The sequence below is a fragment of the Passer domesticus genome, chromosome 18 (genome assembly GCF_036417665.1).
Source record: "Passer domesticus isolate bPasDom1 chromosome 18, bPasDom1.hap1, whole genome shotgun sequence".
NCBI lineage: Eukaryota > Metazoa > Chordata > Aves > Passeriformes > Passeridae > Passer > Passer domesticus.
The window spans coordinates 10296156-10323552 of record NC_087491.1 but is presented as its reverse complement, the minus strand read 5'-3'; the positions used below and the strand labels follow the sequence as shown (position 1 = coordinate 10323552).

The window sequence follows — 27397 nt, the reverse complement described above, 5'->3', positions numbered from 1 at the left end:
TCCATCCCATCCCAAAACCATCAGGGATGGCTCCATCCCCATTTCACTCCCATCCCAAAACCCTCAGAGATTGCTCTCCATCCCCATCCCAAAAACATCAGGGATTGCTCTCCATCCCCATCCCAAAACCATCAGGGATTGCTCTCCATCCCCATCCCAAAACCATCCCCATCTCAAAACCATGAGGGATGGCTCCATCCCCATCCCAAAACCATGAGGGATGGCTCCATCCCCATCCCAAAACCATGAGGGATGGCTCCATCCCCATCCCAAAACCATGAGGGATGGCTCCATCCCCATTCCTATCCCCATCCCAAAACCATCAGGGATGGCTCCATCCCCATCCCTGCACCAGGATTTTTCCCAAGGAAATCTCGTCCTGCCTGATTCAATTCCCCCTAGACCCAAGGAGTGCCAAGCCCTGCACTTCCTCTTAGGAACATTAATGGAAAGGCGAAAATCCCTGTATAAATAGGGATCTTTAGGAGTGTAAACAGAAACACAGATTGAAGCTGCCATTATTGATTCTTTTTTTTCCCCCTCCACACACATGCCAGGGTCAGGAAGTGTTTTCACTATTGATCCATCAATAATGCTTAGGAAACCCAAAATGCAAAACAGGACCTTGGCCAAGGAAAAGGCACTGCCAAGGCTCAGAGCTCCCTGGGAGAGGTGAACTGGGTGGGAATGTGGCACATCCCTCCCCTCCCCTTGGCCTGTGCTTGTTGCAGCAGCTCCCTGACCCTGTCTGGGGCACACACGCTCCAGGGGAGCAGCAGGAAAACCTTTCTCCCAACCAGAACCTTCTCCTTGAGACATCAGCGAGCCCAGCTGAGCAGAAAACCTGCAGCAAAGTGAAATCCTCAGCAATCAGGGCCTCATTGTGTGGCAGCAAAGCGTTTGTAAGGCTGTTATCTGAATTTAACTCAATTAGCAACCATTTCCAGTGGTTTACACACCAGAGAGATAAACAGCATTGGAAATTCAATCCGTGCTGTTTCTTTTAAGTGACCAAATAAATCAGCTTCCCGAGCTAGCAGCAAATCCTCTGGGATGAGCCTTTGGGAGGCACAGAATCCATCTCTGTGAGCACCCAGGGCTGCTGCAAAAGAGCTGCCCTGACCCCAGAGAGACAGCAAGGGCGGGAAGAAGACAAAAAGCCTAGCTAAAGACTCAAAAATATTTAAAAAAACACCCAGAAGTTCCTAGACAAGGTTACCTGCAAGAGCTCAGCATCCCTAGCTGCCTCCTTCTTACCTGGGCTGCTGGTCCCAGCTGGACCTCAGCGTGAAGGGATGGGATGAGCAGAAAGGGTTAATGGTCCAGGAGCAAATCCTAATTTTTTGGAGCCCTGAATGGTTTGGGAGCTACTCCTTCAAGCCTGCCCAGGGTCAGTGGGAGGATTGTCCCAGCTTCCCTGGGTGGAGAGGGCTGTGGGGGCCAGGATGGATTTGTCAAAGAACTGTCCCAAGTTTAAAGCCTCAAATCCCTGTTCCTGCTGCTCCCTCTCTCTGTGACCCACAGCTCCTCCTCCTCGTCAAGGAAAGGGCTGAAGGCTCTGGGTGCACCAAGGGGACCCCTCCTTGGGCACCTTCACCAGGGGAGGGATGAGAGGATGCATTTGCAGGGGATGTGGGGCTGCCAGGAGGTCTCTGTGTGCCCTTGGTCCACCCCACCCTCCTGGGTCTGTTCTCCTTTCTTATCTTTCCTTCTTACCTGTTCATCCTTCCTTATCTTCCCACCTTCTTCCTATTCTGCCCAGCTGATAAAGCTCCAGGAATTGGGGACCAGGTCACTCCAGCCCAGTCCTGTCCCCATTAGGCTTTCAGGGGGAAGTTCAAGAGGGTGAGGGCAAGGACAGAATTTCCCTCCCTGTGACCATCACGGGCTGAGGGGAGGGACAACAGAAAGGGGCAGAGATCCCAGCCTGTCCTGCTCTCAAACCAAACCTGGGGCACCAGCACTCATTAATTAATGAGAAATCCAACTCTGATCTCTCTTGGCCAGGGGGTTTTTACCTGTCCCAAGGGTACCCCAGTGCCTGACTTGTTCAAACACTCTGAGCATCCACATTTAAATGGGAATTTTACTCTCTGGGTGAGATGGAGCCTGCAAGGGATGTCCAAGGAACCAGAGGATGGGAATGCAGAGGGAATGGAGGGGAGGTGGCTGCTCACAGTGTGGAGGCATCTAGAAACAAGCAAAAGCAACCCCAGCAGCAGAGCCAAGAGAGAAACAAAGCGTTACCTTGCCAAGGATATCAAGTGCTCAGAAGAGATCTGATCTTCCGTGAAGTTACCTGAGAGTGTAATTTCGTATGTGCTACCAAAATAGACTGCAGAGCAGTTAATGTGTTTGGATTATCTAAATGGCGTGGCAAGAAAGTCAATAATGGAAGGAGAAATTAAATCAAGTCAGAGCTGGCCCAACAAATGGTGCAGAGAGTCCTTGCAGCTGTGGAAGGCAGTGCCCTCCTCCTTCCCCCTGTGTTTGGGGTCACGCGTTGGGTTTGGCGGCAGCTGAGCCTCCCCACAACTGCCCCAGGAGTTTCAGTCAATTCAAACCCTCTGGATGAGGTCAGAGATGAGTCCCTGGTGGTTTGGCAGCAGCCTGGTGGAAATGGCTCCCTGCTCCCTCGGGGAACGGGAGAGGGAGGATTCCCATCCCGTGCAGGGACAGGACCACACCGCGCCCCAGCTCCTCATGCTCTGCTCCGGGGGGATTGGCAAGATGCAAAAAAAAAGAAAGGAAACCGAGGGAAACCGAGGCACAGCCCCACACCCCCCACCACGAGCAGAGCCCTTTGCTGACGGACCAGGTCCAGGGATGCAGAAGCAAAAGGGGTGCAAGTGTTGGCTTTGCATAAGCGTGAGCTGCCACTTATGCAAGCGCCGCCCACACGCCCGCTCCCTCCAGAGGGAGAGGAGAGGAGAGGAGGATCCTGAAGCGCTCACACCACGAGCAGCATTGCTCCTGCCAGTAATCCTGGGCAGGACTACTCCCAGGAGGAATGTTCCTGGTGGCATCACTCTTGGCAGGATCGCCCCTGGCTGTGTGGAGCTCATCCCTCGCGGCCGGGCACGGCACCAGATGTCCAGCGGGGCATCTCTGCCTCCGGCCGGGATGCGTGCGTTGGCGCCGGTGGCCGTGGAGCCACCGTGGTGGTTCTGAGCCTACCTAATTTTTGCATGCATGCACGAAGCCTTTCTTCAAGATTTGACACTCTGTTCTGAAGCTCTTCGTAGTCATAGGCGCCAATCTCCTCCTGGAGTTCGTTTAGAACTGACGTCAGATTCTGGACCTCCTCTTTAAACTGCAATACCAATTTGGCATCGGCTTTGTACTCTTCCAACACTGGTATCAAAGGCCTAAGTTCCTCCATTTTCGCTTTTATTGCCTGCAAGGTTAAAATAAGCTCGGTTCAGTGCTATGCGTGCAAAAATCTGCAACACTCTGCCTTGACCTGGGTGCTTCCTATGGGAGCGAAATGTTCACATATCCCACAATTATTAGCATTAAAATTAGCTCAATTATTATTTTTGGTCCGAATGATGTCTTGGCAAGAACATATTAAACAGGCTGCAGAACACCAAAATATTTGGGAAAGGCCTTTATTTGTCATTTTTAGAATGCAACATCTTAGGGTTACATGCTTCAGATCACATACACAAAGAGTTGTTGATTTTTTTTTTCTTTTTTTTCTTTCCAAAAAATAAAAGAAAATAAGATATATATGCATTGACAAGGGTTTCAAACTATTCATGAAATGCATCTACAATTGCATGCAAAGGAAGATCTCGGTTGTGTGGTTCAAGGTTCCTTAGTGAGATATGGTGCTAATTTGGAAAATAATCAAAAAAATCAATGCATGGTGCAAAATGCTCTGTGGCCCTCTTTTCATGGTTACATGGGAGTGAACTGCTTCTTCAGTCACTGCAGCATTGAAAAAACTTGCTTTTTAGTTAGCCCTGTAAGCAAGAAAATGAAATACTGTTGAGGATCTAGCTCACTAACCTGCCTTATATAGATAGCCATTCATAGACAAATACTCTTACGGCACTAGAGAGAAAAAAACCAACACAAGAGCTCCAAAGCACTCACAGTTTAATGCTGGCATTAGCAGGAACAAAATGCTGTGGCTGTTCTTTCAAATGCTGCTTTGGCAGCAAATTAGACAAAAATTCCTCACTGGTTTCAAGCACGGAACAGAAAACTAAAATTCATTATCAGATGGATTTTGCAGAAATGAATTTTTTTTTCTTTTTTTAATTTGTTTTTTTTTTTTGCTTTTTGCTCATTTAAAGGCTCAGAATGCAGCATTTTGTTGCAGATGCTTTGCTCCAGCAGCTAATGAGTAGACATTAATATGCATGCACCTACCCGTTAATGAAGCGTGTTAGAACACCCAAAATCCCTGGTGCTGCTCAAATTACAGTGGCCAAGCTCCCAGCACCCAGGGCTGTGACATCTGCCTGTGTCCTGAAGCTTTTTGGGGCTGAACAGGATCAGGAATTCCTCCTCAGCCTCCTTCCCATCCATCCCCTCCTATTTATGCCATGAGGTTTTTTTTTCCCTTCTGTGCTTTGCACGTGGGGAATGTTTTAATTTTATTTCATTTAAAGTTCCCTGGCAGGCAATGGGGAGGGTTGAACTCATCAGAATGGTGGAGGGGGGAAAACAATAATAACTGAAATAAAGAAATAATTAAATAAAAGAAACTCATGCTCAAGTCTTTCCATCCAGACTGCAGAGCTAAATTTAGGGTCCTGCGGTAACTGGAGATGGGGAGCGGAGGAGGTGGAGTTGGTGAAAAGTTTTAAGAACCATCTTCCCAGCTTTTTATGAGATAATCATGGTATTTCAGTATTTAGCATTTAAAAAAATCTGCTTTAAAATACCAGCCAGCTGCCTGCAAACGAGGGTGGGAATCAGCTGGGTGGCTGATCAGAAAGTCCCCAAATTCCGCCAGAAATCTTTCCTGTTTGATTTTTTATATCTATTAACCCACAGCACTGCTGAAATTTGAGATTCCAGTATTGCTCAGAACAATTTTTTTTGCAATTTCATTCATCCTCAAGCAACTTCCTGAGGGTTTGGCCACTGCTCCCAGTGCCAGCTGCATTCCAGAGGCTGCAGCTCCTCTCCCCCTCTGCCCAGCACCAGGACACCACACAAAACCCATCAGAAGGTGCTGCCTCTGCTGCCAACACCCCAAATTGGACAAAATCCTGGAGATGTGCAGGTTGCCAGCCTGAGGACAGCTGTAATAATTGTATTTTTGGGGTATTTTTTCAGGGGGGGGGTGATGTTTGATGGATGAACTCCTCTCTGCAACCACCCCCAGGGGAGGTGGGGTTTGGTGAGTGCCCACTGTGGTTTGCCACACGTGCTGCAGGAATGCAAAGGGAACCCCAGTTCTTGTTTTTTTTTCCCCAAGAAATGGGTGCTGGGCATGGCATGGAGAAGCTGCCTGGCCACAGAGGGGAACCCAGAGCTCACCCAGAGCTCGGGTGTCTCCCTGCATGGAATCACCCCTGATGGAGTCACCCTGCACCGCCCTATTTCAGGCACCCGGGTGGGTGTGGAACACAGGGATTTGTGCTTTTACCCTAAAACAAGGTGCAGGGCTGAGGATGTGAGGCCACAGCCTGGATGTGGCTGTGCTCTGGGCAGGAAGGACCCCACAGCTGGGCTCCCCTCATGGCAGCCAGGGCCACAGCACCGTGCCCATCCCCGCAATCCCCTGGCCACAGCTCCTGTAGCAGTTTGGAAATCAGACCTACCTTAAACTGCCTTGCCAGGTGCTGCTTGTGGCTTTCTTCCACTTGCTTAAATTTGGATTCCAGTCCCCTCATCTGGTTTTCCATCTTCTCCACGTACTGTAGGTCTCTCTGAGTCCTCCTGTCCAACACCTCTATCGACTGGGACATGTTTTGCACCTGCCAAACGAGAAGGGACTCATTAAGAAGGTGCTGCCAGCAGCGAGAGCCCCCCTTGCATCCCAGGGCTGACCTTTCCCACACGCTCAGCACAGCTAAAGGGCAATCAGCCCGTGCATTATTTACTGCTTCATCAACAGCAGCTCCTAAATTACCGCCCCGTGCTCTAAAACACGGCGAAACCCGTTTCATAAATTATTTTTTTTTTCCCCTGCAGAGAAGAATTCAGCAATCTGAGGGGTGTAGTTGAGGTTAAACTCAGGCTGGCCTCTCTGACAGGCACCTGCTGTGGCTCAGAGGTGACAGCAGCACACCTGGCCGGCAGGGAAAGCTTCAGCCCAGGTGCACATTTCCATCTCCTCAGAACTCCAATACCCACCCAGCCTGCTCCGACAGCACCTGCCACAGCAAACCCAGTGCCAGGGAGGGCACCCTGGAGCCGGGGAGCACCGGGCATGGCTGGTACCCCAGCAGTGCCCTCCTCTCCGGGAGGTTCAGCTGCGGAGCCGAGCGGTGCCGCATTCCCGCCCGGAGCCCATCTGGCCTGGCCAGGGAATGATGCAAGGAGCTTGGCTGGGCTCACGGTGAGAAAACGAGCTGAAGGTGTGAGAGGGGAGGGGAACGCCAGCGAGGCTGACCTGATTTTGAAGGTTGGCTGCCATCTGATTTATTAAGATATTCCCTCCTGTTTTCCGGGCTGGGAGAGGTGGAAGGGCTCTGACGTCAGCTCCCGTTTAGCACCCAGCCACATTTAAGGGCTCGTTTGTCCCACGGTGGGGACGTGACAGGGCTCAGCCCACGGGTGCTGCTCCTGCCACCGCCACGTCACCCCAGCAGTGCCACCGCCGCGATGACGTCCGTGGGTAGAGTGAATCAGGCACCCAGCCTGCTGCTGCTGCTGCTGCTGCTGCTGCGTCAGGGCCTCGCTCCGGAGCCAGCCTGCTCCCAGCCCGTTCCCAGCCTGATCCCAGCCTGATCCCAGCCTGCTCCCAGCCTGATCCCAGCCTGCTCCCATCCTGTTCCCAGCCTGCTCCCAGCCCGTTCCCAGCCTGATCCCAGCCTGATCCCAGCCTGCTCCCAGCCTGATCCCAGCCTGCTCCCATCCTGTTCCCAGCCTGCTCCCAGCCTGCTCCCAGCCTGATCCCAGCCTGATCCCAGCCTGCTCCCAGCCTGATCCCAGCCTGCTCCCAGCCTGATCCCAGCCTGCTCCCAGCCTGATCCCAGCCTGATCCCAGCCTGATCCCAGCCTGCTCCCAGCCTGATCCCAGCCTGATCCCAGCCTGATCCCATCCTGATTCCAGCCTGATCCCAGCCTGCTCCCAGCCTGATCCCAGCCTGATTCCATCCTGTTCCCAGCCTGATCCCAGCCTGATCCCATCCTGATTCCATCCTGTTCCCAGCCTGATTCCAGCCTGATTCCATCCTGATCCCATCCTGTTCCCAGCCTGATTCCAGCCTGTTCCCAGCCTGATCCCAGCCTGTTCCCAGCCTGATTCCAGCCTGATTCCATCCTGATCCCATCCTGTTCCCAGCCTGATTCCAGCCTGTTCCCATCCTGATTCCAGCCTGCTCCCAGCCTGATTCTATCCTGCTTCCATCCTGCTCCATCCTGCTTCCAGCCTGATCCCAGCCTGCCCTTAGCCTGCTTCTAGCTTGCTCCCAGCCTGCTCCCATCCTGCTCCCATCTTGATCCCAGCCTGCTCCCATCCTATTTTCGTCCTGCTCCTATTTTGCTTCCAGCCTGCTCCCATCCTGCTCCCATCCTGTTCCATCCCGCTGAGCTGTGGGTGGCTGAGCCAGCCCATCCCCGTGGATCCTCTCCCTGGATGGATGGGTGCCACATCCGCTCCCGTCTGTGTCCTCGCCACAGCCAAGCTGGCGTGGGGAAGGAAGGAGGGGTGAAAATCCCACATTTCCTCTGGCAAATCCCACATTTCCTCTGACAAATCCCACATTTCCTCTGGCAAATCCCACTGTGCTGGGCTGGGACTTACCTGGAGTGGCAGAGTGAGGGCACGGCAGGACACCCGCATGGGGCAAATGCCAACTGTGCCCCTCCAGCTTGGAAAAACCATCACAGAGCCCGCTGCTCATGCAGGATGACACTGAAACCATTGCAGGGATCTATTAAAAATGCATGGATGACCTGTATGGCAAAGGCCAACAGGCTTTGGAGTGTTCTGTGCAACTGCTCTGGGGGCCAGAGTGTTCCTCAGCAAAGGTGAAGCTATTTGTGGTCTCTGAGCCTCAGGGATGAACCAGCAGCACCCTGACCTCCCCAGGACGTGCTCAGGGAGGTGTGAGGAGCAGGGAAGTGAAGGACAAGGTTTGGAGGAGAAAAGAGCAAACCTGAGCTCTGCTGAGCCCGGTCAGCTCCCATTAAGCTGTGCCTGCTGCAGGGAGTGTCAGCTCTCAGTGGGTGTTAATTCACCTGGGCTGCATGTGGAGGAGGTTGAAGACCTCTCTGTGCCCTGAGGCAGGAGAAGAGAAGCCTTAGACAAGCATGGCTGGGCTGCCAAGCTACTTCTATTCCAGTTCTCCAACCTACCCTTCGAGCTGAGCAGCAGAATGGCTGCAAGGAGCAGAGAGAGGGATGACTCGTAGGGCTCATGCAAAATTAATCCCATTTATTCCACTAGTGCCTAACCCCAGCTGCAAATAATCACAAAAGAGCGTTTCTGTAATGACAGACCAATAGCTGAGTCTGCTGAGTAAAATTTTGGGAGGCTCCTTAGGCTCTTTCTCAGGTGTGGGAAGGGAGAGACACACTCTGAGCATCTCGCCCAGGCTGCTGCCCTCAAACGCCTCTGGAACGGTTCTGCTCCTCCCTGAAGCACAGGAAAATCACCTCCTCACGTGCCTCTGCTCAGAGATGCCTCAAATGAGCCGCTGTGCTATTCTGGGGTGGATTTCACAAGCCCAGAGTGGGTATTTGTTGCCTGGCCAGATTTGTAGGGAGCGAGCCTGAGGTCCCTGACAGCCCCAGCAGCTGAGATCTGCCTGCCTTCCCTCATTAGCATATTATGCCCTTGATCCAGCAAAGTACTTTGGCACATGATTAGGTTTCAATGAGCCTGTTGGAGCTCAGGCTGAAGCATGTACAGAAGTGCTCTAATGAACTCAGGCCCAAGGATAGTGCCTCTTAAATTCCCTCAGCTCCATCCATCAGCTGCAGTCCTCAAACGTCACCTGAAAATGCTTTTTTGCCTCCTTTCTCAGCCTGAAACCTCATTTTCACCAAGATAATGTGAGACAGATACCTGTGGCTGTCTGGGGGAAAAGAGTTATTTTTAGCAGTTGAAAAAGGAAATTAATACAAATGAAGCTTCCAGTGCTGCTCTTGTCATCCTGTTTGAGGAGCTGATTCACAATTAAACCAGAGTCACGGGGAGCCAGTATTGCCTGATGACCTCAGTGAGGTTTGTGAGGTCAAATCCAAGGTTTAAACCCTGCTCAAGCTTCCCTGTGGATCAGCCTTTCCTGGCAGCTCCAAAAGGGCTGTGCTGAGCCCAGCTCTGGGGTTTCAGCTGGGGTGAACCTTCAGCACAAACCGATGGAGCAGCAGCAAGGGGAATCTTGAGGGAGATTTTCAAGGTCTAGGGGGAAAATCAGCAGAGAAATGGACTCAGCTGATGGTTCAGGAAATGAAAAGTTCATCTGATAAGGTTTGCAGGAGGCAGTGATGGCTGAGATGTCACAGACCCCCTGTACACACCTGGGAGTGACCATCAGAGGAACAAAAAGAGCTGTGAAATCTGGAAATCAGCACTGGCTGAGAGCAAGGATTGGCAGGAAACCAGAAATGGTTTCACCAGCAGAGGAGGAAGTTGTCCCCGATAACAGGGCCAGAGCAAATAAACAACTAAATCAATCAATCAAATTCTGTTTGGAGATCAAACACAACCTGGTGACGAGCAGGACCGAGGTGATGTCTGGGTTTGGGTGCAGTCCAGGCTCTGGGCTCAGCCCCTGCCACGTGTGAGGCTGGAAGGGCTCAGGGCAGCCAAGGATGAGCTCAGACACCTCGAGTGTCAAAGCACGGGCTGAACACTCTGTGCAGCCCTGGCTGCCCTGCCCTCCCCTCTTTAACCTGTCAGGGTGCCCAGCACTCCTCCCCAGCCACAGGAACTGCAGTTCCTACACAGATCCTCATCCCCATGAGCATGGCTGGATGGCAGCTCTGAGCCTGAAAATTCCAAAAGATTCTGCATGGGGATTTCCCAGAAGATGCTCTAATTGCTTTGTGCACACACACGTGCAGCTGGTGCCTTGCAACATCATTTCCATGGGTGAATTCCACGCCTGCTCCTTGGAAAAGCCAAACACAATCACCTCCTTGACACACTGTGCTGCTTCCTCTGCTGCCAGGGAGAAACCAGGAGCTGCAATTCTCCCCCATCACAAAGCCAAGGGTTAGAATGCCAGCTGAGGGAAGGAGTTTTCAGGATTGAAATCCTCCCTGGGAAGCTGGAGGCTCTGCCCTGCAGTTGTTTGCACCTCCAGGGATTATCAGTTCAGCCTCCATCAGGATCAGATGTCTGGCACTAAGAGCCTGTTCCTTCTTTTGGGGTTTTTCATGTAGGTTAGCGTGGGAGTGAGATGCAGCCAGATTAGCAGGCAGGTAACATATCCCACAACACATGCCCAGAAATCCTGCTCCTCCCTCACTTTTTCTCCATTGGCAGCCAGAGAGCTGCATTAAAAAAAACCCCACTGAGCACTTCCACCCTCCTGATGTTATCCCAGGCCTCCCATTCCCAACTCCTGCCCCTCAGCAGAGGGCATTGGGTCAAATCCTGATTGTTTAGAGTGGATGAGGAGCTCTGGGAGCACCTCTGAGCTGTTCATAAATTCTGCTGCCTCTCAGGAGCAAACACACCCAGGGCGTTATTGCTGCGAGGAAGAAAAGCCTGACTTGGGATTATTTTTAGCAGCCTCTGACAACCCAAAGGATTGTTTTAGGGCTGAATGTTTCCTGGCTGGCTTTATTGTCCTCAGCACATGGGGAAATCAGTTAAGTGGAGGTTTAATATTGTTAGAGGGAATTAATACAGCAGCTTTCCCCAAAGCAGCAGGATGAAAATTCTTTTGTCATGCACGGCACAGGCCAATATAGCATTAGGGGATGGGGTTTAATTATATATCCAGCACAGGAGCCAGCTCATATTTGCAAGAGAAGAGCACAATTTCACATGAAACAGCATTTCTCTGCTGAAATCTATTATCTGGAAAATTCCTTGTTATTGGGGATGTTTCCCTAATGAGATTTTTTGATCTTTTTGGACAGCAGACTATTAAAAACTAATCAAGAGGATGTCAATGTTAGGCAGAAAACCACTGAGTGTCATCTCTGTGCTACCTGCTGGTGACAGCTTGCAGGGTTTTACTTGACCTTTTCAATACCACCCTGCCTAGGAAAGCTTGGCTTTGGGCTTTTCATTCTCTCTGCTCTCCTGTTGCTGAGTCTGCTCTGAAACTGCTTGTGCCAACAGAATGAAAAAAGGGGATTTTTTTTTTAAGTTTTTAAATATTTTTTTTTAGAGATACGGTTCAATATCGATGCTTTGATCTCAGCACTTTTCCCTCGACCTCAGGCCAGGCTCTCCTCTCAGAAAACACTTAAGAGATTTCTCCTCCTGCCTGCTGCTGATAATTCCCCACTACACCCACAGGGACAGCTACACATGGAAAAAGCATCCCCAGGGGTCTTCCCTGGAAACCAAGGCTCAGCTCAGGTTTCCACCCCACCAAACCAAAGCACTTTTGCCAGCAGGGGCCAAGCGTTACCTTTTCTAGGAGTTGTCTCAGCTGCTTTGTCCTGGCATCACGCGAGCACATCGTCTGCTGAGGTGCCACCACTGTGCATATACAACGTCCCTCGCTGTCCTGGGCAGAGCTGTACACCTGCCAGCTTTCCTCTGGGTTGGTAGGCAACACCTAATTAACACAGGGAGAGATGGGTTAATGAACCAGGGGAGGCCTGGCAGGGCTGGGAGGTGAAGGGGGATGAGGACGTGGCAGGGAGTGGAGGCTCCTCCGAGGGCCCAGCTGGCAAAATTCACTTGGAATGCAAAAATATGGATTGGGGACGAATGAGGGAAGGGTCTGAAAAGGAGAGCAAGAGCTGAAAGCACGAAGGCAACGCGAGTGGGAAAGCGTGGACACAGGGAAACAGTGAAAATTCCGGGTGCCAGGGTGGGGAGCCCTGCCCTGTTGCGGCGACAGAGCTGGTCCTGAACAGCGGGACAGGGACGTGCCCGAGCCACCAGGAGGGCACAGCGTCCTGCCGAGGGCTGAGCTCGCTGCAGCGCCCGCCCGGCCCCGGCTCCGGCAGCCGGAGATGCGCTCGGGTGAGGGCACGGGAACCGGGAGGGACGGACAGACACCGCGAGGGACGGACACCGCGAGGGACGGACAGACACCGCGAGGGATGGACACCCCGAGGGACAGACACCCTGAGGGGCAGACATCCCGGGGTACAGACACTGCGAGGGATGGACACCCCGAGGGACAGACACCCTGGGGGACAGACCCCCCCAGGGACAGACAGCCTGAGGACAGACACCCCGAGGGATGGACACCCCGAGGGACAGACACCCTGAGGGGCAGACACCCCGGGGTACAGACACCGCGAGGGATGGACACCCCGAGGGACAGACCCCCCCAGGGACAGACAGCCTGAGGACAGACAACCCGAGGGATGACACCCCGAAGGACAGACAGCCTGAGGGACAGACACCCTGGGCTACAGACACCTCAATGTACGGACACCCCGAGGGATGGACACCCCGGGGTACAGACACCCCGAGGTATGGACACCCCGAGGCACGGACACGACACCCCGATTCCGTCCCCCCTCTCTCTGCCAGCTCCCCGGGCACGAGGAGCTTCCCCCGGCAATGGCCTCGCTCCGCTGCAGGCAGGGGCAGCCCCGAGCCCAGCCCGTGCAGAGCCCAGCAGGGATGGGATGCAGTCCTGCGAGCCCGCCCCAAACACAGCGCATTGCCCTCTCCGCTCTGAATTTTCCTTCGGTTTTACAGCATAATCCATTATTTAATCCCAGCCCAGCCTCGGAGCACTTTGAAGGTGTCACCGTGTCCCCAACCAGAGGGGAAACAATTCTTTCCGCCGCTTCACTACAGAACAAATCACCTTGCAAATGCCCACGGTGACAGACATGCCCAGGCAGACGCACAATTGGATTCCCTGGCTAAAACAAGCGGGGGAAAGAAAAATAAGAATAATAAATGGACCTCATAAACCGTGACAACGTGGAAAAAAAAATAAATTCCAGTTTCATTCACTAAGCAGCACAACCACTACACGGAATACTCCGGGAGCAGCAGAGCTGCAGCAGCGGCGCTGTCAGAAAGCACGAGCAGGAGGAGAAAGGTGCCCGATTTTCCGTGCTCAGGGAAGACAGACCGACAGACTGGAACGGTTTTCCCAGCCCTTCCCAAAGCGGGAAGCTCAGGCACGGCCGCAGCTCTCCAGCAGAGCGGGGACAGGGGATGCCCAGCCCCGCACGGCTGCAGCTCCATCGCAGCGAGGGCGGATCGGGGAGGGAGGGCAGCGGAGGAGCCCCCCGGGACTCGCAGCCGCTCTCCCGGCGCCTTTTGCAGCGGCCACGAGGGAAACTTCGCATCCCTTTGGCTGCAGGGACCATGCGGGGAGGCAGCCGAGTCGCCCCCAAGGCAGGAACGAGGGATGGCTGAACTCGAGGAGAGGAGGGGAGAGGGAGAGACGCTTCCCGCACCGGCACCCCCATCTCCTGCCGGCACCCCCATCTCCTGCCGGCACCCCCTGTCCCCTCAGCGCCCCATCCCCGCTCCCGCAGCACCGCGGGGACACTTGGCCGCGATGTCCCCGAGGGGCGGCGATGCTGCCCCGACCGCGGGATGCTGCGGGGGGGACCCTGCTGGGCACGGGGACACCTGGGCAAGGAGAGATGTGGCAGCCGGGCGGGGAGGGACTGGGCGGCGGCGGGGAGAAGCCGCAGGGATGCTCCGGGATGCGGGAGCGCTCCGGGAGGCTGCGATGCCCCGGGATCGGGGACACTCCAGGGAGCTGGGATGCTCCGGGAGGCTGGCATGCCCCGGGATGAGGGATGCTCCAGGATGCGGAGACGCTCCGGGATGCGGGAACGCTCCGGGATGCGGGGACGCTCCGGGAGGCTGCGATGCCCCGGGATCGGGGACACTCCGGAATGCGGGGATGCTCCGGGATGCAGAGACGCTCCGGGATGCGGGGATGCCTCGGGATGGGGGATGCCCTGGGATGCTCCGGGAGGCTGGCATGCCCCGGGCAGCCCTCCCCGTGCCCCGCAGCCCCCCGCACTTACTCCCGTGCTGCGGTCCAAGGTGCCGCCCGTGGCCGCCGTGAGTTTGGTGGTGTTGAGCCCCACGAGGGAGGGCAGCGTCTGCGACATCCAGTTGGTGATCATGGCCATGGTGCTGAGGACGACTCCAATCTTGAGTAAAGGCACAGACATGTCTGCGGGGGGGGGCGGCAGGCACCCTTCATTCTGCACCGGCGCCGGGCTCCATGCCGCTGGGTTCGGGCTGCGCCAGCCGCCCGGCCGCCGCCGCCGCTCGCCGCCGGCCCATCGTCCTCCTCCTCCTCCTCCTCCTCCGCCGCCCCGCCGCCCTGCCCGGTGCTGCCGCTGTGCCCGCTGTGCCCGCTGTGCCCGCTGTGCCCCGGTGCAGCCCGAGCGAGCGGGGCTGGCTCCCTGCGCCCGCCGCCGCCGGGCGCGCCCCAGCCCGAGCCAGCGGCTGCGGGAGGCGGAACGGGGCGGGACGGGAGCGGCCAACGAGCCGGGGACACTGCGGTGGGCGACACCGGGAGAGGGAGGGGACAGCGGAGTGCCGGGAGGGACGGGAGGTTTGGGGAGGAGGGAGTGGGAGGGGAGGTTTGGGGAAAGGGGAGGGGAGGGATGGGAGGAGGAAGAGAGATGGGGAGGAAAGGTTTGGAGAGAAAAGATGCGGGGATAAAAGATCTGGGGAGAAAAGATCTGGGGAAGGAGAAGGAGAGGAGAAAAATTATGGGGAGGAAAGATTTGGGACAGGGAAGTGGAGGGAAGGAGGGAGAAAAGAATCGGGGAGAAAAGATTTGGGGAGAAGGGAGTGGGAGGGGAGGTTTGGGAAAAAGGGAGTGGAGGGATGGGAGGAGGAAGAGAGATGGGGAGAAAAGGTTTGGAGAGAGAAGATGTGGGGATAAAAGATCTGAGGATAAAAGATCTGGGGAAGGAGGAGAGAAGAAAAATTATGGGGAGGAAAGATTTGGGACAGGGAAGTGGAGGGAAGGAGGGAGAAAAGGTTTGGGGGGAGGTAAAAGAAGCAGGGAGAAAAGGTTTGGGGAAAGGGGAGTGGAGGGATGGGAGGAGGAAGAGAGATGGGGAGGAAAGGTTTGGAGAGAGAAGATGTGGGGATAAAAGATCTGGGAAAGAAGAAGCGAATGGAAGGAGAGAAGAAAAAATTATGGGGAGGAAATATTTGGCACAGGGAAGTGGAGGGAAGGAGAGAAAAAAGATTCAGGGAGAAAAGATTTGGGGAGAAAGGAAAGAACTGGGGAGAGGGGGAGAGATTGAGCCGAGGCAAACAGGCATGGGGAAGGAAGAGAAAGGGAGGGAGGGAGGGAAGAAGATTTGAGGAGATGAATTGGGTGGGGGAGAGGAACGAGGAGAGCGGAAAAATTGGGGAGGAGGTGGAAGGGGTTTAGGGGGGAGCAGGAAGGGATTTTGGGGGGAGCAGGAAGGGATTTTGGGGGGAGCAGGAAGGAATTTTGGGGTGGGTGAGTGGAAGGGATTTTGGGGAGCAGGAAGGGATTTTGGGGGGAGCAGGAAGGGATTTTGGGGGGAGCAGGAAGGAATTTTGGGGTGGTGAGTGGAAGGGATTTTGGGGAGCAGGAAGGGATTTTGGGGGGAGCAGGAAGGAATTTTGGGGTGGTGAGTGGAAGGGATTTTGGGGAGCAGGAAGGGATTTTGGGGAGCAGGAAGGGATTTTTGGGGGTGCGGCTCCCCCGCTGCGGCGCCGTGGCGCCCTCTGGCGGCTGCGGGCGGCGCTGCGGGCCGGGGTCGCTCGGTGGTCGCGGGGACAGCGGGGACACGGCGGGGACAGAGGGGACACGGCGGGGACACGGCGGGGACAGGGGGGACAGGGGGGACAGGGGGGACGAGGAGCCGGAGCGGTTCACCGCGGTGCGGCACCCCTCTCGCACAGACCCGCGGGCTGGGGGACCCCTGCGGGTCCCCTGCGGTCCCCAAGCGGGCTCTCAGAGCACCCCCCGCAGCCCTGATTGTCACCTCGCCCATGACAGCACAGGATAAACCACAGCTCACTGCCAGCCCTGTTCTCGCCTCGTTCCCAGCGCAGGAATTCGCTGCCGAGGGATGCAAAGGGCACACGGCCCGTCGGGCCAGCCTGGAATGTCACCCGGGCTTGGTCACCACTCAGGTGTCCCCAAGCCACCTGCAGAACTGCCTCGGTGACTTCAGAAGCCAAATGTCCGACCAGCAGAGCTCCACAGCTCCTGCATCCTTCCCTCAGAGAGCCTCAGAACTCCCTGTGCAGAGCAAGAAATGAATCCCCTGTCCCTGTGCAGAGGACAGAAGTGACACCCCTGCCTTGTGGCACAGCCCCAACCTTGACACGGGTGCAGAGGAGCCTCAGCTGGACCTCATCCCACCTCACCAGGACCTGGGCCCAGCTCACCAGGACCTTGTCCCTCCTCACCAGGACCTGTCCCTCCTCACCAGGATTAGTTCCACCTCACCAGGACCTGGTCCCTCCTTGCCAGGACATGTCCCACCTCACCAGGACCTCATCCCACCTCACCAGGACCTGGTTCCCCCTCACCAGGAGTGGTGTCACCTCACCAGGACCTGGTTCCCCCTCACCAGGAATGGTCCCACCTCACCAGGATCTGTCCCACCTCACCAGGACCTGTCCCTCCTCACCAGGGCCTGGTTCCCCCTCACCAGGACCTTGTGTGGGCTCACCCCAGCACAGCCGGGCTGGGCAGAGGGAGCAGGAGCAGGACAGCCCAGTGCAGCTGGTGCTGCAGACCTGGCAGCTCTGTGAAACAAAGCACATGGAGCAGTTCCACCAGGTGGAGAAATGGAGACCAGCTTGAGCAGGAGCGCTGCTGCCAGCTCGGATCCCGTCCCTGTGACAAACCCCTGGCACAGCAGGGCACAGGCAGCTGCTTTGTGCCAGGCTGCAGCAGCTGAACTCCCACCCCTGCCCTTGCTTCCCTCCCTCCATCCATCCGTGTCACCTGCCCAGCTCCGGCCAGGTGAGGCAGGGCTGGGCCAGGAAGGAAATCCTGCTGTCCCTGAGTGTCACAGTGCCCTGCTGTCCCTGAGTGTCACAGTGCCCTGCTGCCCCTGAGTGTCACAGTGCCCTGCTGCCCCTCTGAATGCCACACAGAGCAGGGCTGGGGACAGGAAGGAAACTCTGCTGTCCCTGAATGCCACAGTTCCCTGCTGTCCCTGAGTGTCACAGTGCCCCACTGCCCCCTGAATGTCACACTGAGGCAGGGCTGGGGTCAGGAAGGAGACCCTGCTGCCCCGGAATGCCACACTGCCCTGCTGCCCCCCTGAATCCCTCACACTGAGCAGGGCTGGGGTCAGGAAGAAAATCCTGCTGTCCCCTGAATGCCACAGTGCCCTGCTGTCCCTGAATGTCACACACTGAGGCAGTGCTGGGGTAAGAAAGGAAATTCTGCTGCCCTCTGAGTGTCACAGTGCCCTGCTGCCCCCCTGAATGCCACACTGAGCAGGGCTGGCATCAGGAAGAAAATCCTGCTGTCCCCTGAGTGTCACAGTGCCCTGCTGCCCCTGAATGACACACTCTGAGCAGGGCTGGGGTCAGGAAGGAAATCCTGTTGTCCCCTGAGTGTCACAGTGCCCTGTTGCCCCTGAGTGCCACAGTGCCCAGCTCTGGGCATGCACCAGCCGCCTGCACTCCATGGAACCAGCTTCCCCCAGCCCTCATGGGCATCCTGATCCCTCCATGGCAAAGCTGTGGTGGTGCCTCTATGGTCAGCAGCTGCTTCGGGCTGGGTGGGCAAGAACCCCCAGCAAAAAACCCCTTGGGATGGTTCCCCCTTTAGGAGCAATCCCAAATCCCTGCTCTCCCCCAGTGCTTTGCTGTGCTCAGGCCTTGATTGCCCCTCTGATTTCCCACCATATCAAACACCCCAAGGTCCGTTTGGGAACCGGGTTTGTCAGGGAACTTTATCCCTCATATTTGTCTGCTCCAGACACATACACGGGAATTAGTCCTGTGGATATTTCGGTATTTAAATTTAAGGATCTCTCCTGTGCCTTGTGCTGGATTTGCTCAGGATAAAAAATCCCTCCTGTGCCTTGCCCTGGATCCCAGCTGGGCTAAAACCTCATTTCCCAGCAGGGCAGGCAGGTGATTTCATTCATTTCTCATCCCCTTCCAGTGCTGTGCCATGATTAAAGCTCCTCCAAACAGGGCCAGCAGAGCTCGGGGAGAGGAGCAGCAGCCACAGGTCCCTGCTGAGGGGGGGCCATCACTGGGAATGTTTTCCAGGCTTTGTGCAGGGGCAGGGAGGCAGAGCTGCTCTGTTTCCCTGCAAAAAAAACCCCTTCATGTCAGTTGAAAGAGGAGCTGTACCTGTAATAATGGGGGGAAAAGAGAAATCCTGGGGGATTTTCTTTCTTTGTTTCTCTCTCCTGCTTGCAGTGTTTATGAAAGAATCAAAAGCAGCACTTTTGGGGGATTTTTTTTTAAATCTGCCGAGATTAAGGGAGTTAAGGAAGGGACATCAAAATGTTCTTCCAGACCTTTTTAAATTTTAAATTAAAGACCTGTGAAAATCCTTAATGCATTAATAACCTGCCAGGAGCAGGAGGGTCACAGCCCTTCCCCAGGGCATGACCGTGGAAGCTGAACCCACCCCAGCACAGATGTGGTGGAAAAGGCTCCCAGGAGCTGCTGTTCCCCTTTTTTAGGGGTGCTGTGCAGAGGAGGAATTGGAGTTGCTGGTGTGGATGAGGTGCAGTGAGCAGAAGAATTTTGTCACTTTTTGACCAGGTGACGTGCAAGCACAGAAATTCTGCCTTACCCTGATTATCTACCTGGGTTTAAAAGCCCAGTGTGGCAAAAAATTGAATAAACTGACCAAAATTACAATTAATTTCATTGGGAGACCTGCCTTTCCTCATGCTGGAGCACAACACAGAAACCAGCAAGAAACCAGTAAGGAAGAGCCTCAGGTGCCCTGTCTGCCCTGATGGGGCTTTCCCCAGCTGGATACTGGTTCTTAAAAATCAACTTTTCCATTCCAGATCTGCAGGAATCCCTGAAGTGGTGGAGCTCAGCTTTCTCCTGGTCACTTTGGGTTTTTTTTTTTTGGGTTTTCTGCGCAAGAAAACCTTTCTGCTGTCACTGTTTCTGGCTCTGTGTCCCCTCCCACGAGAGCAGGGGGTGCCCCAAAACAAGAGGGGTTCAGGGGTGCCCCCTCCATCCCTCCCCTGCTCCAGCAGCGAGCAAAAAGCTGCCCAAGGAACAAAAAAAAAAAAAAAAAAAAACAAAAAAAAAAAAATATATATATATATATATATATATTTTTTTTTTTTTATTCATATATTCCAGGCAGAGAAAGAGCAGAAACGCGAGATAAAAGCAGAGAACAGGGGCTTCCAAAAGAGCTGCTGGCTGGAAAATTCCGCTGCAGGGAAGGGGAAAGGCAGAGCTCTGTGCCCGGAGGAGCCCTGCGAGGGTCACGGTGCCAGAACGGCGACAATCGGCGGTGGCAGCGCGGGGACACGGCGGTCACTGTCTCCCTCTCCTGGCTGGTTCAGAGAAGAAGAAGAGCCCAAACTCCCAAATTTCGCTGGGGATGATGCCCAGGGACGCCGAGCAGAGAATCCCTGCTCCGAACAAACCACACCCGCCTGGGCTTCAACAGCCCCGCAGCTCGCTGGTGGCGCGGGGACAGCTCAGGTGACACCCCAGGAGGAGGGTGGCAGCTGTGCCATGAGCCCTGTGCCCCTCCCAGGGCTGGCAGCTCCTGGCCTGGCAGCACAGCACAGCCCAAATCCTGCTCTGTGTGTCCTGGGCATCTGTGGGGTGGGCTGGACACCCAGAGCGGGGGCTCTGGGATGCCAGGGATCCTCCTGAAAATCTTGGATTGAGGTTTTCCCCCTCCTGCAGCCGATGGAGGGGCTCTGAAGCATCCCCTTGGAGGCTTTGCTGCCCCCAGTGACTCTTCCCATCCCTCCTGGAGCCCTGGGTGCTGATGCCAGGCTGTGCCCCAAGGGCTGCACAGGGGCAGGAGAGCTGTGGGGAGGAGAGAACCCCAAAAAACACCCTAAAAACCACCTGAGAGGCCGTGCCCCCGGGCACCACACGGCTGCTGGGCACACAGAGATGCCAGCCCAGGGCTCTGAGCCCACCCTGGTTCACTCTGTGCCCACCCTGGCTCACTCTGTGCCCACCCTGGCTCACTCTGTGCCCACCCTGGCTCACTCTGTGCCCTCTGCCCAGCACCTCAGAGCACCCAGGGAGAGGCCTGGGCGCTGCTCTGGGCACAAGGAGGAGATTTCTCATCCCTCTCTCAACAACCCCGGTTCCCAGGTATCCAAAATCCCCATTCTGGGCAGCCACAGCCCCCCCAGGGAAAAAACCCTTTGTGCCCACCCCCTCTGGGCACAGCACAACCTCCTGCTTTGCCACAGGGCACCTCAGCAGCCCCTAGTTCCCCCTCGGTTTTGGGGTCACAATTCCAAATATCCCGAGGTTTTTGCCTGGTTTTTTGTCACTTTTTTTTGCCGCCACCGCTTGCACAAACCTGACTCCAGGAGATGGATGCTGAGCACAAGTTTTCCCCTCATCATGGGAAGAAAATAAAAGTGAAGGAAGGAAAGAAAGTGACAATTTAAGACCACAAAGAGTGACCAGGATGAGGGGATCCCTGCCAGCTCCTGGTAAATCTGTGTGAAAATTGTGGCTGACTCCAGGGCCAGCCACAGTTTGGGATCAGGCAGCCCAAGCTGCTCTGGGAAATGAGCTCCCAGCTCTGGACACTCCCTGCTCCTGCACGAAAAACCCTCTGAAACCTCTCCTTTCCTTTGGGAGCAAGAGCTCTGGAAGGAAACATCCCCTTCACGTGTCCAAATCTGAGTTTAGCTAAAGCTGCTCTTGTCATTAAGCCCAGGATCTGCAGCAGGTGCCAAGACCTCAAAACCAGCCCAGGTTCCTGATTTTGAGGATTTTTTTTGGGCACATTTCCCTGGGTCAGGCACACACCTCCAGTCCCTGAGTGATTTCCCAGGGAAGGATTGTTCTCTGTGCTGCTTTCTAGCAAACACAGCTCTGCTCCTGGCCCTGGGCTGAATCCTGATAGTGTTCCTCTGTTATCCTGCCAGCACGGGGAGGGTGGGAACAGGGGAAAAAGGGTCCTGAGCAGGGAAAAGGGCCTGAACAGGGAAAAAAGGGGTCCTGAGGAGAAAAAAGGGGTCCCTGAGCAGGATAAAAGGGGTCCCAGAGATGGGAAAAAGGGTCCTGATCATGGAAAAAAAGGGTCCCTGAGCAGGCAAAAAGGGTCCCTGAAAAGGGAAAAACGGGTCCTGAGCATGTAAAAAAGGGCCTGAACAGGGGAAAAGGGCCCCTGAGCAAGGAAAAAAGGGTCCTGGGCACAGGAAAAGGATCCCTGAACAGGATATAAGGGTTCTGAGCAGGGAAAAAGGGTCCCTGAGCAAGGGAAAAGGGCCTGATCTGGGAAAAAGTGGTCCTGAGCACATGAAAAGGGTCCCTGAGCAGAAAAAAGGGGTCCCTGAGCAGAAAAAAGGGGTCAGGACTGCAGCCAAAGCCAGTCTGCAGGCTGGGAGAAGGGCTCAGCTCCAGGAGAGCAGGAACAACCAACAGCTACAGCCCACAAAAGCAGGAAAATCAGCATTTCCAGCTGCTCTGCCCCCACATTTGGGGGCTGCTGGCACCAAGGCACATCCCTGTGTCTCTGCTGCTCCAAGTCCACCTCGCCCTGCCTGCCTGAGGTATCCCAAAAAGCCCCAAATCCCAGCTGGGCACTCCTGGGGTGTCCCAGCCATGTCCCCTTTTGTGGGCAGCTCCCCCAGAGCCCAGCAGAGGTGACACTTTCCCCTCCCTGCTGCACAAGGAGCTTTCCCCAGTGCTCTGTTTAATTCCCTGTGATATTAATTAGCTTTGCGTTAGGTATGGTGCTAATACTGATTACAAGGACTGATAACTCCAGCGATAAATACAAGCCAGGGCTGGAAATTACCTCTCTTGTTTATTGGTTCCAGCTGAAGTTAGCCAGAGCAGGCACAAATTGGTTTATCAGGCAGCTGCCTCCCGTTCCAGGCTGCAGATTTGCTGCTCAATCCTGCCCCTCTCCACGTGTCTCCCTGGCAAGGGGAGGAAGTTTGGGCACCAAAGTGGGCACTGGGAAGTTCTGCATGGGCAGAAGGGAGCTGGGCTGGGCATTGCTTCCTTCCCCTGCAAACAGCCCTGACAGGGACCTGAGGTTCTTTTAGGGAAAATCAATGGGAAAATGAAGATAATTAATATTTTTAGGGTTTTTTTTCCCTCTTGCAGAAGCCCTGATGTTTCATGCCAGGAAGGTGCTGCTCCCAGAATTACCGGGGCTGTGGGTGTGGGAGCACAGTGCAGCTCTTGAGGAAACTCTGAGGAATACCAGGAGCTTTTCACTGCAATATCCCAGCAGAAGGACAGAAGGACAGGTCAGACAGACAGACAGACAGCAGCCCAGCCCCCCTGTGCTGCCTGCCCTGGCTGTCCCACAGCTCTGCCCTCCTGGCAGCACACAACAGATCCTTGAGAGCAGAAGCTGGACAGCAGGAGGGGTCCCCTGGGTGTCCCCAAAGGGGGACAAGGACAGGCAGCCCCAGCTCTGCCCAGGAGGGCCCTGCAGGGCTGGGTGCCTGGCCAGAGCCAGGGGCTGCAGCCCAGGGTGCCCGGGGCACCTCTGCCCCCATCCCAGCACCCCAAACCCTGCACCCCGCCAAAACGGGGATTGCAGGGCTGGGCTCTGACTCTGCCAGGCAAGGCACAAAGCTCGGGGAGAGGAAATGCCAGAGCCTCGTGCAGGTCTCAGCCCTGCCAAGGCACAGCACACACATCTGGGGGGGTTTAGGGGCAGCTCCCTCCTTGTCTCACCCAGGTAACCCCACCCCACCTCAGCCAGGTCTCCGAGCCCCCAGCAAAGCAGGGGTGCAGCCCCAGCCTGTGCATCACCCCTGTGCCCCCAGCACCCCCCTCCCACCTGGGGGGACACCCCGGGGTGCTGCAGCCCCCCCACCTTGCAGACAACCCCCTTCCCTCCCGCAGGGCTCCCCCAGCACCCCGGAGCAGGGCAGGCTGGCCCCTCCAGCCCCGTTTAGGAGCCAGCTCCGTGCCCAGAGTGAGCTGGCCTGTCACTGCAGCGAGGGACAGGAGGGGACAGCAGCACCTTCTGCATCGGCAGGGAAAGCTGCCGACATCAGCAACCCCTGTGCCTCCCCCTTTCCTGCCCAGGCTCCCCATGCCAGCCTGGCACGGAGTGAAGGCACGGGGCTGGGCGGTGCCAGGGCTGGAGGGCGGATTTGGGGATTGCATCCTGCCAGCTGTGCCACGGGGAGTGAGGGCTCTGCAGTGCCAGCCCAGCCAGCAGGCACCAGGGCACCTGCCCAGGTGGGCACTGCAGAGCCTAAAGCAGCCCCGGCAGGGCGGCTCAGCTAAGCCAGGCTTTAGCAGGGGCTCAAACCTCCTGCCAGCAGCAGGGCAGGGCTCTGTGCCCAGGAGCTGGCGCGGGTTGGGCTCCCCGTGCCCACCCCGGGTTAAAGTTGCTGCCAAAGTTGAGGTGCTGCAGCCCCAGAGGAAGCAAGGAGAGGAGAGATCAGCCAGGCAGGGCACAAACCTTGGTTTTTCCTTGTTTTCCCCTTGTTTTTCCTTGTTTTTCCCTTGGAAAAGCCCCCAGAGCAGCACGATGCTGCCAAGGCCGGCCAGGGGCTGGCAGTGCCCAGGCTGTGCTGTGACCCCTGGGGAATCTGGAGGGGCACGGAGGCAGGTGACATCCCTGGCACCCCCCTGGCACCGTGGCCACCACCAGCCGTGCCCTGGTGGCCAGGAGCCGCCGTGCTGGTGGTCCTGGCTCTTTGTCCAGCGCGGCGCATGCGCGCGGCCCCAGCATCCTCACACACAATGGGCTTCTGCTTCCTCCCCACCCTCCTCATCCCCACAGCCCCTGGGTTTTCTCAGCTTCCCCCCCTTTCCCTGCCTGCATTCCGGGCTGCTCAGCTTTTCTCCGGGATTGGGGCAGCTCTGGGCTCGCCTTGCTGGGGGCAGCAGGAATAAATCCTCGGAGGGTGCAAAGCCAAAAGGCTTCAGAGGCTCAAACTTCAGCACTAGGGCAGTGACAGGGAGAGCTTTGTCACTGGGAGAAAGGGAAAAATCATCTCCATAAAGCAGCCAGGATGAGAGCCCAGCTGCTAATTGCTCCTACACTAAGAAGCCTCCATTCCCCTCCTATTTATAGCTGCTTTTTCTTTCCTTTTTTTTTTTTTTTTCCTTTGTGCTTCCAGGCAGCACCACAATTAACCCCACAATCTAGAGCATCCTCTTGCAATTACTTTTTTTTTTTTCTTCCTCTCCTCAGCGACTGGTGGGAAAAAAAAAAAAACACCAAAAAACAAAAGACAACCGCCCTGCCTGCCTCTCCCCAGCCAGCCTCAAGAAGTCAAATTGAGTTTTAATCCCACTTGCAAGAGATGGATTTTGGGTGCCTCCTTTCCTCCCCCCACAACCCCACGACTCACTCAGCCCAGGGGCCGGGACAGCAAAGAAAAGCATGAAAATCCAACCAAAAAAAAAAAAACAACAAAAAACCCCTAAAAACCCAGCAGGTGGAGTGGAGAGAGGGGGATAAATAAACTGCCCCCATCTCCCACCCGGCTGTCACAGCTGCCAGCACCAAGGGACATTTAAATGTCACATAAAACCAGCACAGATACCCCCACACAGGACCCGGCGGGTGGCAGGGGGTGACAGGGAGGGACAGCACTCCCACCTGGTCCCTGGGGCCACCCGGGCCAGCCCCGCCCGGGGGTCCCGCAGCCCCCCAGGTGCCACCAGGGGAGGTGACCCCCACACCCCGCCGTGGGGCTGTGCCCACCTCGGGGGTCCCAGAGCCCGGACCCCCCCGGGCAGCGCGGAGGGTGCCCAGGTGAGGGGCAGGGCACAGGTGATGCCCGGGGAAGGGCAGGTGCAGCATCTCCCGGCAGGTTCCTCCGCTGCTCTCGGGGTTTAGCAGAAAATGGCGTTGGGGAGAGAGGGAGAGGAGGAGGAGGAGGATGGGGAGCGGGGAAAGGAAGAGCTGGACCTACTTGGGTGAGTTCTGTGCCCATCAGGATGAGGAAGAAGAGGGTCAGCAGCTTGCTTGCCGGTTGCATCTCTCGCAGCCCGTTCTAGGCAGCTCGCATACAGATCACCTCCGGGCGAGCCTCCCCTGCGCCGTCCCCGAGCCTCGCTGCCTCCTCACTCCTTTATTCTTATTAATATTTTAATTTATTTTTAAAAATTAAAAAAAAAAAGACAACAAAATGATATTAAAAAAAACCCAAAAGGCAAAAATAATAATAATAAAAAACCAGCCTGATTTTGCGGGTGGCTCTCAGCACCCTCGGGAAGCGATGCCAGAAATCTGCTCAGCAGAGCCTTCACTTTGCATATTTATTGGGATCCCAGTTTCTCTCCTCTGCTCTCGGTGCTGGCTGTCTGGTAATTTATTTAATTTTTTTTTTTTTTTTTTTAATGGCTCCCCTGCTCCAAAGACATTTGCGAAGAGAAATTCAGCGGAGCACGCAGTGATTATCTCTGCTATTGCCAAAAGTTTGCCTGGAAAAGGGGGGTGATGGGGAGAGGACAGGGATTTAAAAAAAAAAAAAAAAAAGAAAGAAAAAAAAAGAAAAAGAAAGGAATTGGTAGGGCTGGCTACTAGCAGGGGATGGCTGTGGAACAGGATGTGACATCAAGTAAGGCGGGGGAAATTTAACTAAACACGGCGAAGGGAGAGGGGGGAAAAGCTGGCGCGGGAGCGCGGCTGAGGCTGCGGGGACCCCGCGGGGAGCAGGGGGTTAAAACCATCCTTAACCCCATCCTTAATTCCCAGCCTTAACTGCATCCTTAATTCCGATCCTGAACTGCATCCTTAATTCCCATCCCTAATTCCCATCCTGAACTGCATCCTTAATTCCCATCCCTAATTCCCACCCTGAACCCATCCTTAATTCCCATCCTGAACCCCATCTTTAACCCCATTCTTAGTTCCCACCCTGAACCCCATCCTTAAATCCAATCCTGAACCCCATCCCTAATTCCCACCCTGAACCCCATCCCTAATTGCATCCTGAACCTCATCCTTATTTCTCATCCTTAATTCCTATCCTTAATTCCCATCCTGAACCCCATCCTGAATTCCCATCCTTAATCCCATCCTGAACCCCATCTTTAACCCCATCCTTAATTCCCATCCCTAAATCCCATCCTGAACCCCATCCTTAATTCCCATCCTGAATTCCCATCCTTAATCCCACCCTGAACCCCATCTTTAACCCATCCTTAATTCCCATCCTGAATTCCCATCCTTAATCCCACCCTGATCCCCCTCCCTGCACACCCCCCATCTCCGGGCATCCCTCGGCCCAAGGGGGGCTGCCCAGGGATCTGATCCCCCCAAAACACAAACCCCAAACCCCAAACCCGCTCCCGGGGGGGCTCCCAGCTCCCTCCTCTGCCCGGCCCCGCTCCCAGGGAATTGCAGGAGGATTCTTTTGTCACAGCCTCACCCGCCGGTGCCCCGGGGGCTGCGGGCGGTGCCCACCCCTCCCTGGCAGGTTCTGCCCCTCGTTTCTCTCTCTCTCACCCCCCTGAATGCTTCCCAATCCCCAGTTCCTTCCAGGACTCCATAAATATTATGGAATATTTTAAAGCGTGGCGCTGTGAGTGAAAAGCGTCACCCCCCTGCTCCAGAGATGATCTCTTGGTGATTATTGATTATTTAATTACACAACAGAAATTCCACGGTTAGCAGAGCCCCCAGCAGAGGATTCCCCCCGATTGTTCCAGGGTTTCCTTAGCTGGAGCTCTTGGGAGTGGAGCAGGACATGGGATCTGTGCAGGGATGAGCTGGTGCTTTCCAAGTTCTGGGGTCACAGAATTCAACAGGAACCAGGAAATTTGTGACTGAGCCTCCGTGGGGACAAAAAGCTGAGAGCAAAGTGGAAAAAGCTCTCTGTGTGTTTGCATCAGCAAATATTTAAGGGAAAGTTGTGCCAGTCCTCCTAGGAGGGTTTTAGCAGCTCCAGCCAGGGAATCATCCCATCCCTTTCAGCTTGGAAAAAGCAGCCCAGGGAGCAGCTGGGATGCCTGACTGTCCCAGAGATCCCTCCTGAGATACTTCCCTCAGCA

At 55.4% G+C, this 27397-nt stretch overlaps 1 protein-coding gene across 3 annotated transcripts in view; it reads right to left on the bottom strand.

Annotated features, from left to right (window-relative positions):
• Positions 1-25955, bottom strand: part of OLFM1 (olfactomedin 1) — a 34529-nt gene extending 8574 nt beyond the window's left edge. Inside the window, exons 1-4 of one of the 3 annotated variants that reach the window (XM_064393893.1) lie at positions 25315-25955; positions 11727-11876; positions 5784-5939; positions 3178-3397 (exon numbers count right to left, since the gene is read on the bottom strand). In XM_064393893.1, coding sequence (XP_064249963.1) covers positions 3178-3397; positions 5784-5939; positions 11727-11876; positions 25315-25380 — 592 coding nt within the window. In that variant the 5' untranslated portion in view covers positions 25381-25955. Of the gene's footprint in view, positions 1-3177; positions 3398-3595; positions 3969-5783; positions 5940-11726; positions 11877-14280; positions 14808-25314 lie in introns of those variants that run through there. The other 2 variants (XM_064393892.1, XM_064393894.1) reach the window with 2 other exon arrangements.
• Between the last annotated feature and the right edge of the window lie 1442 nt (positions 25956-27397).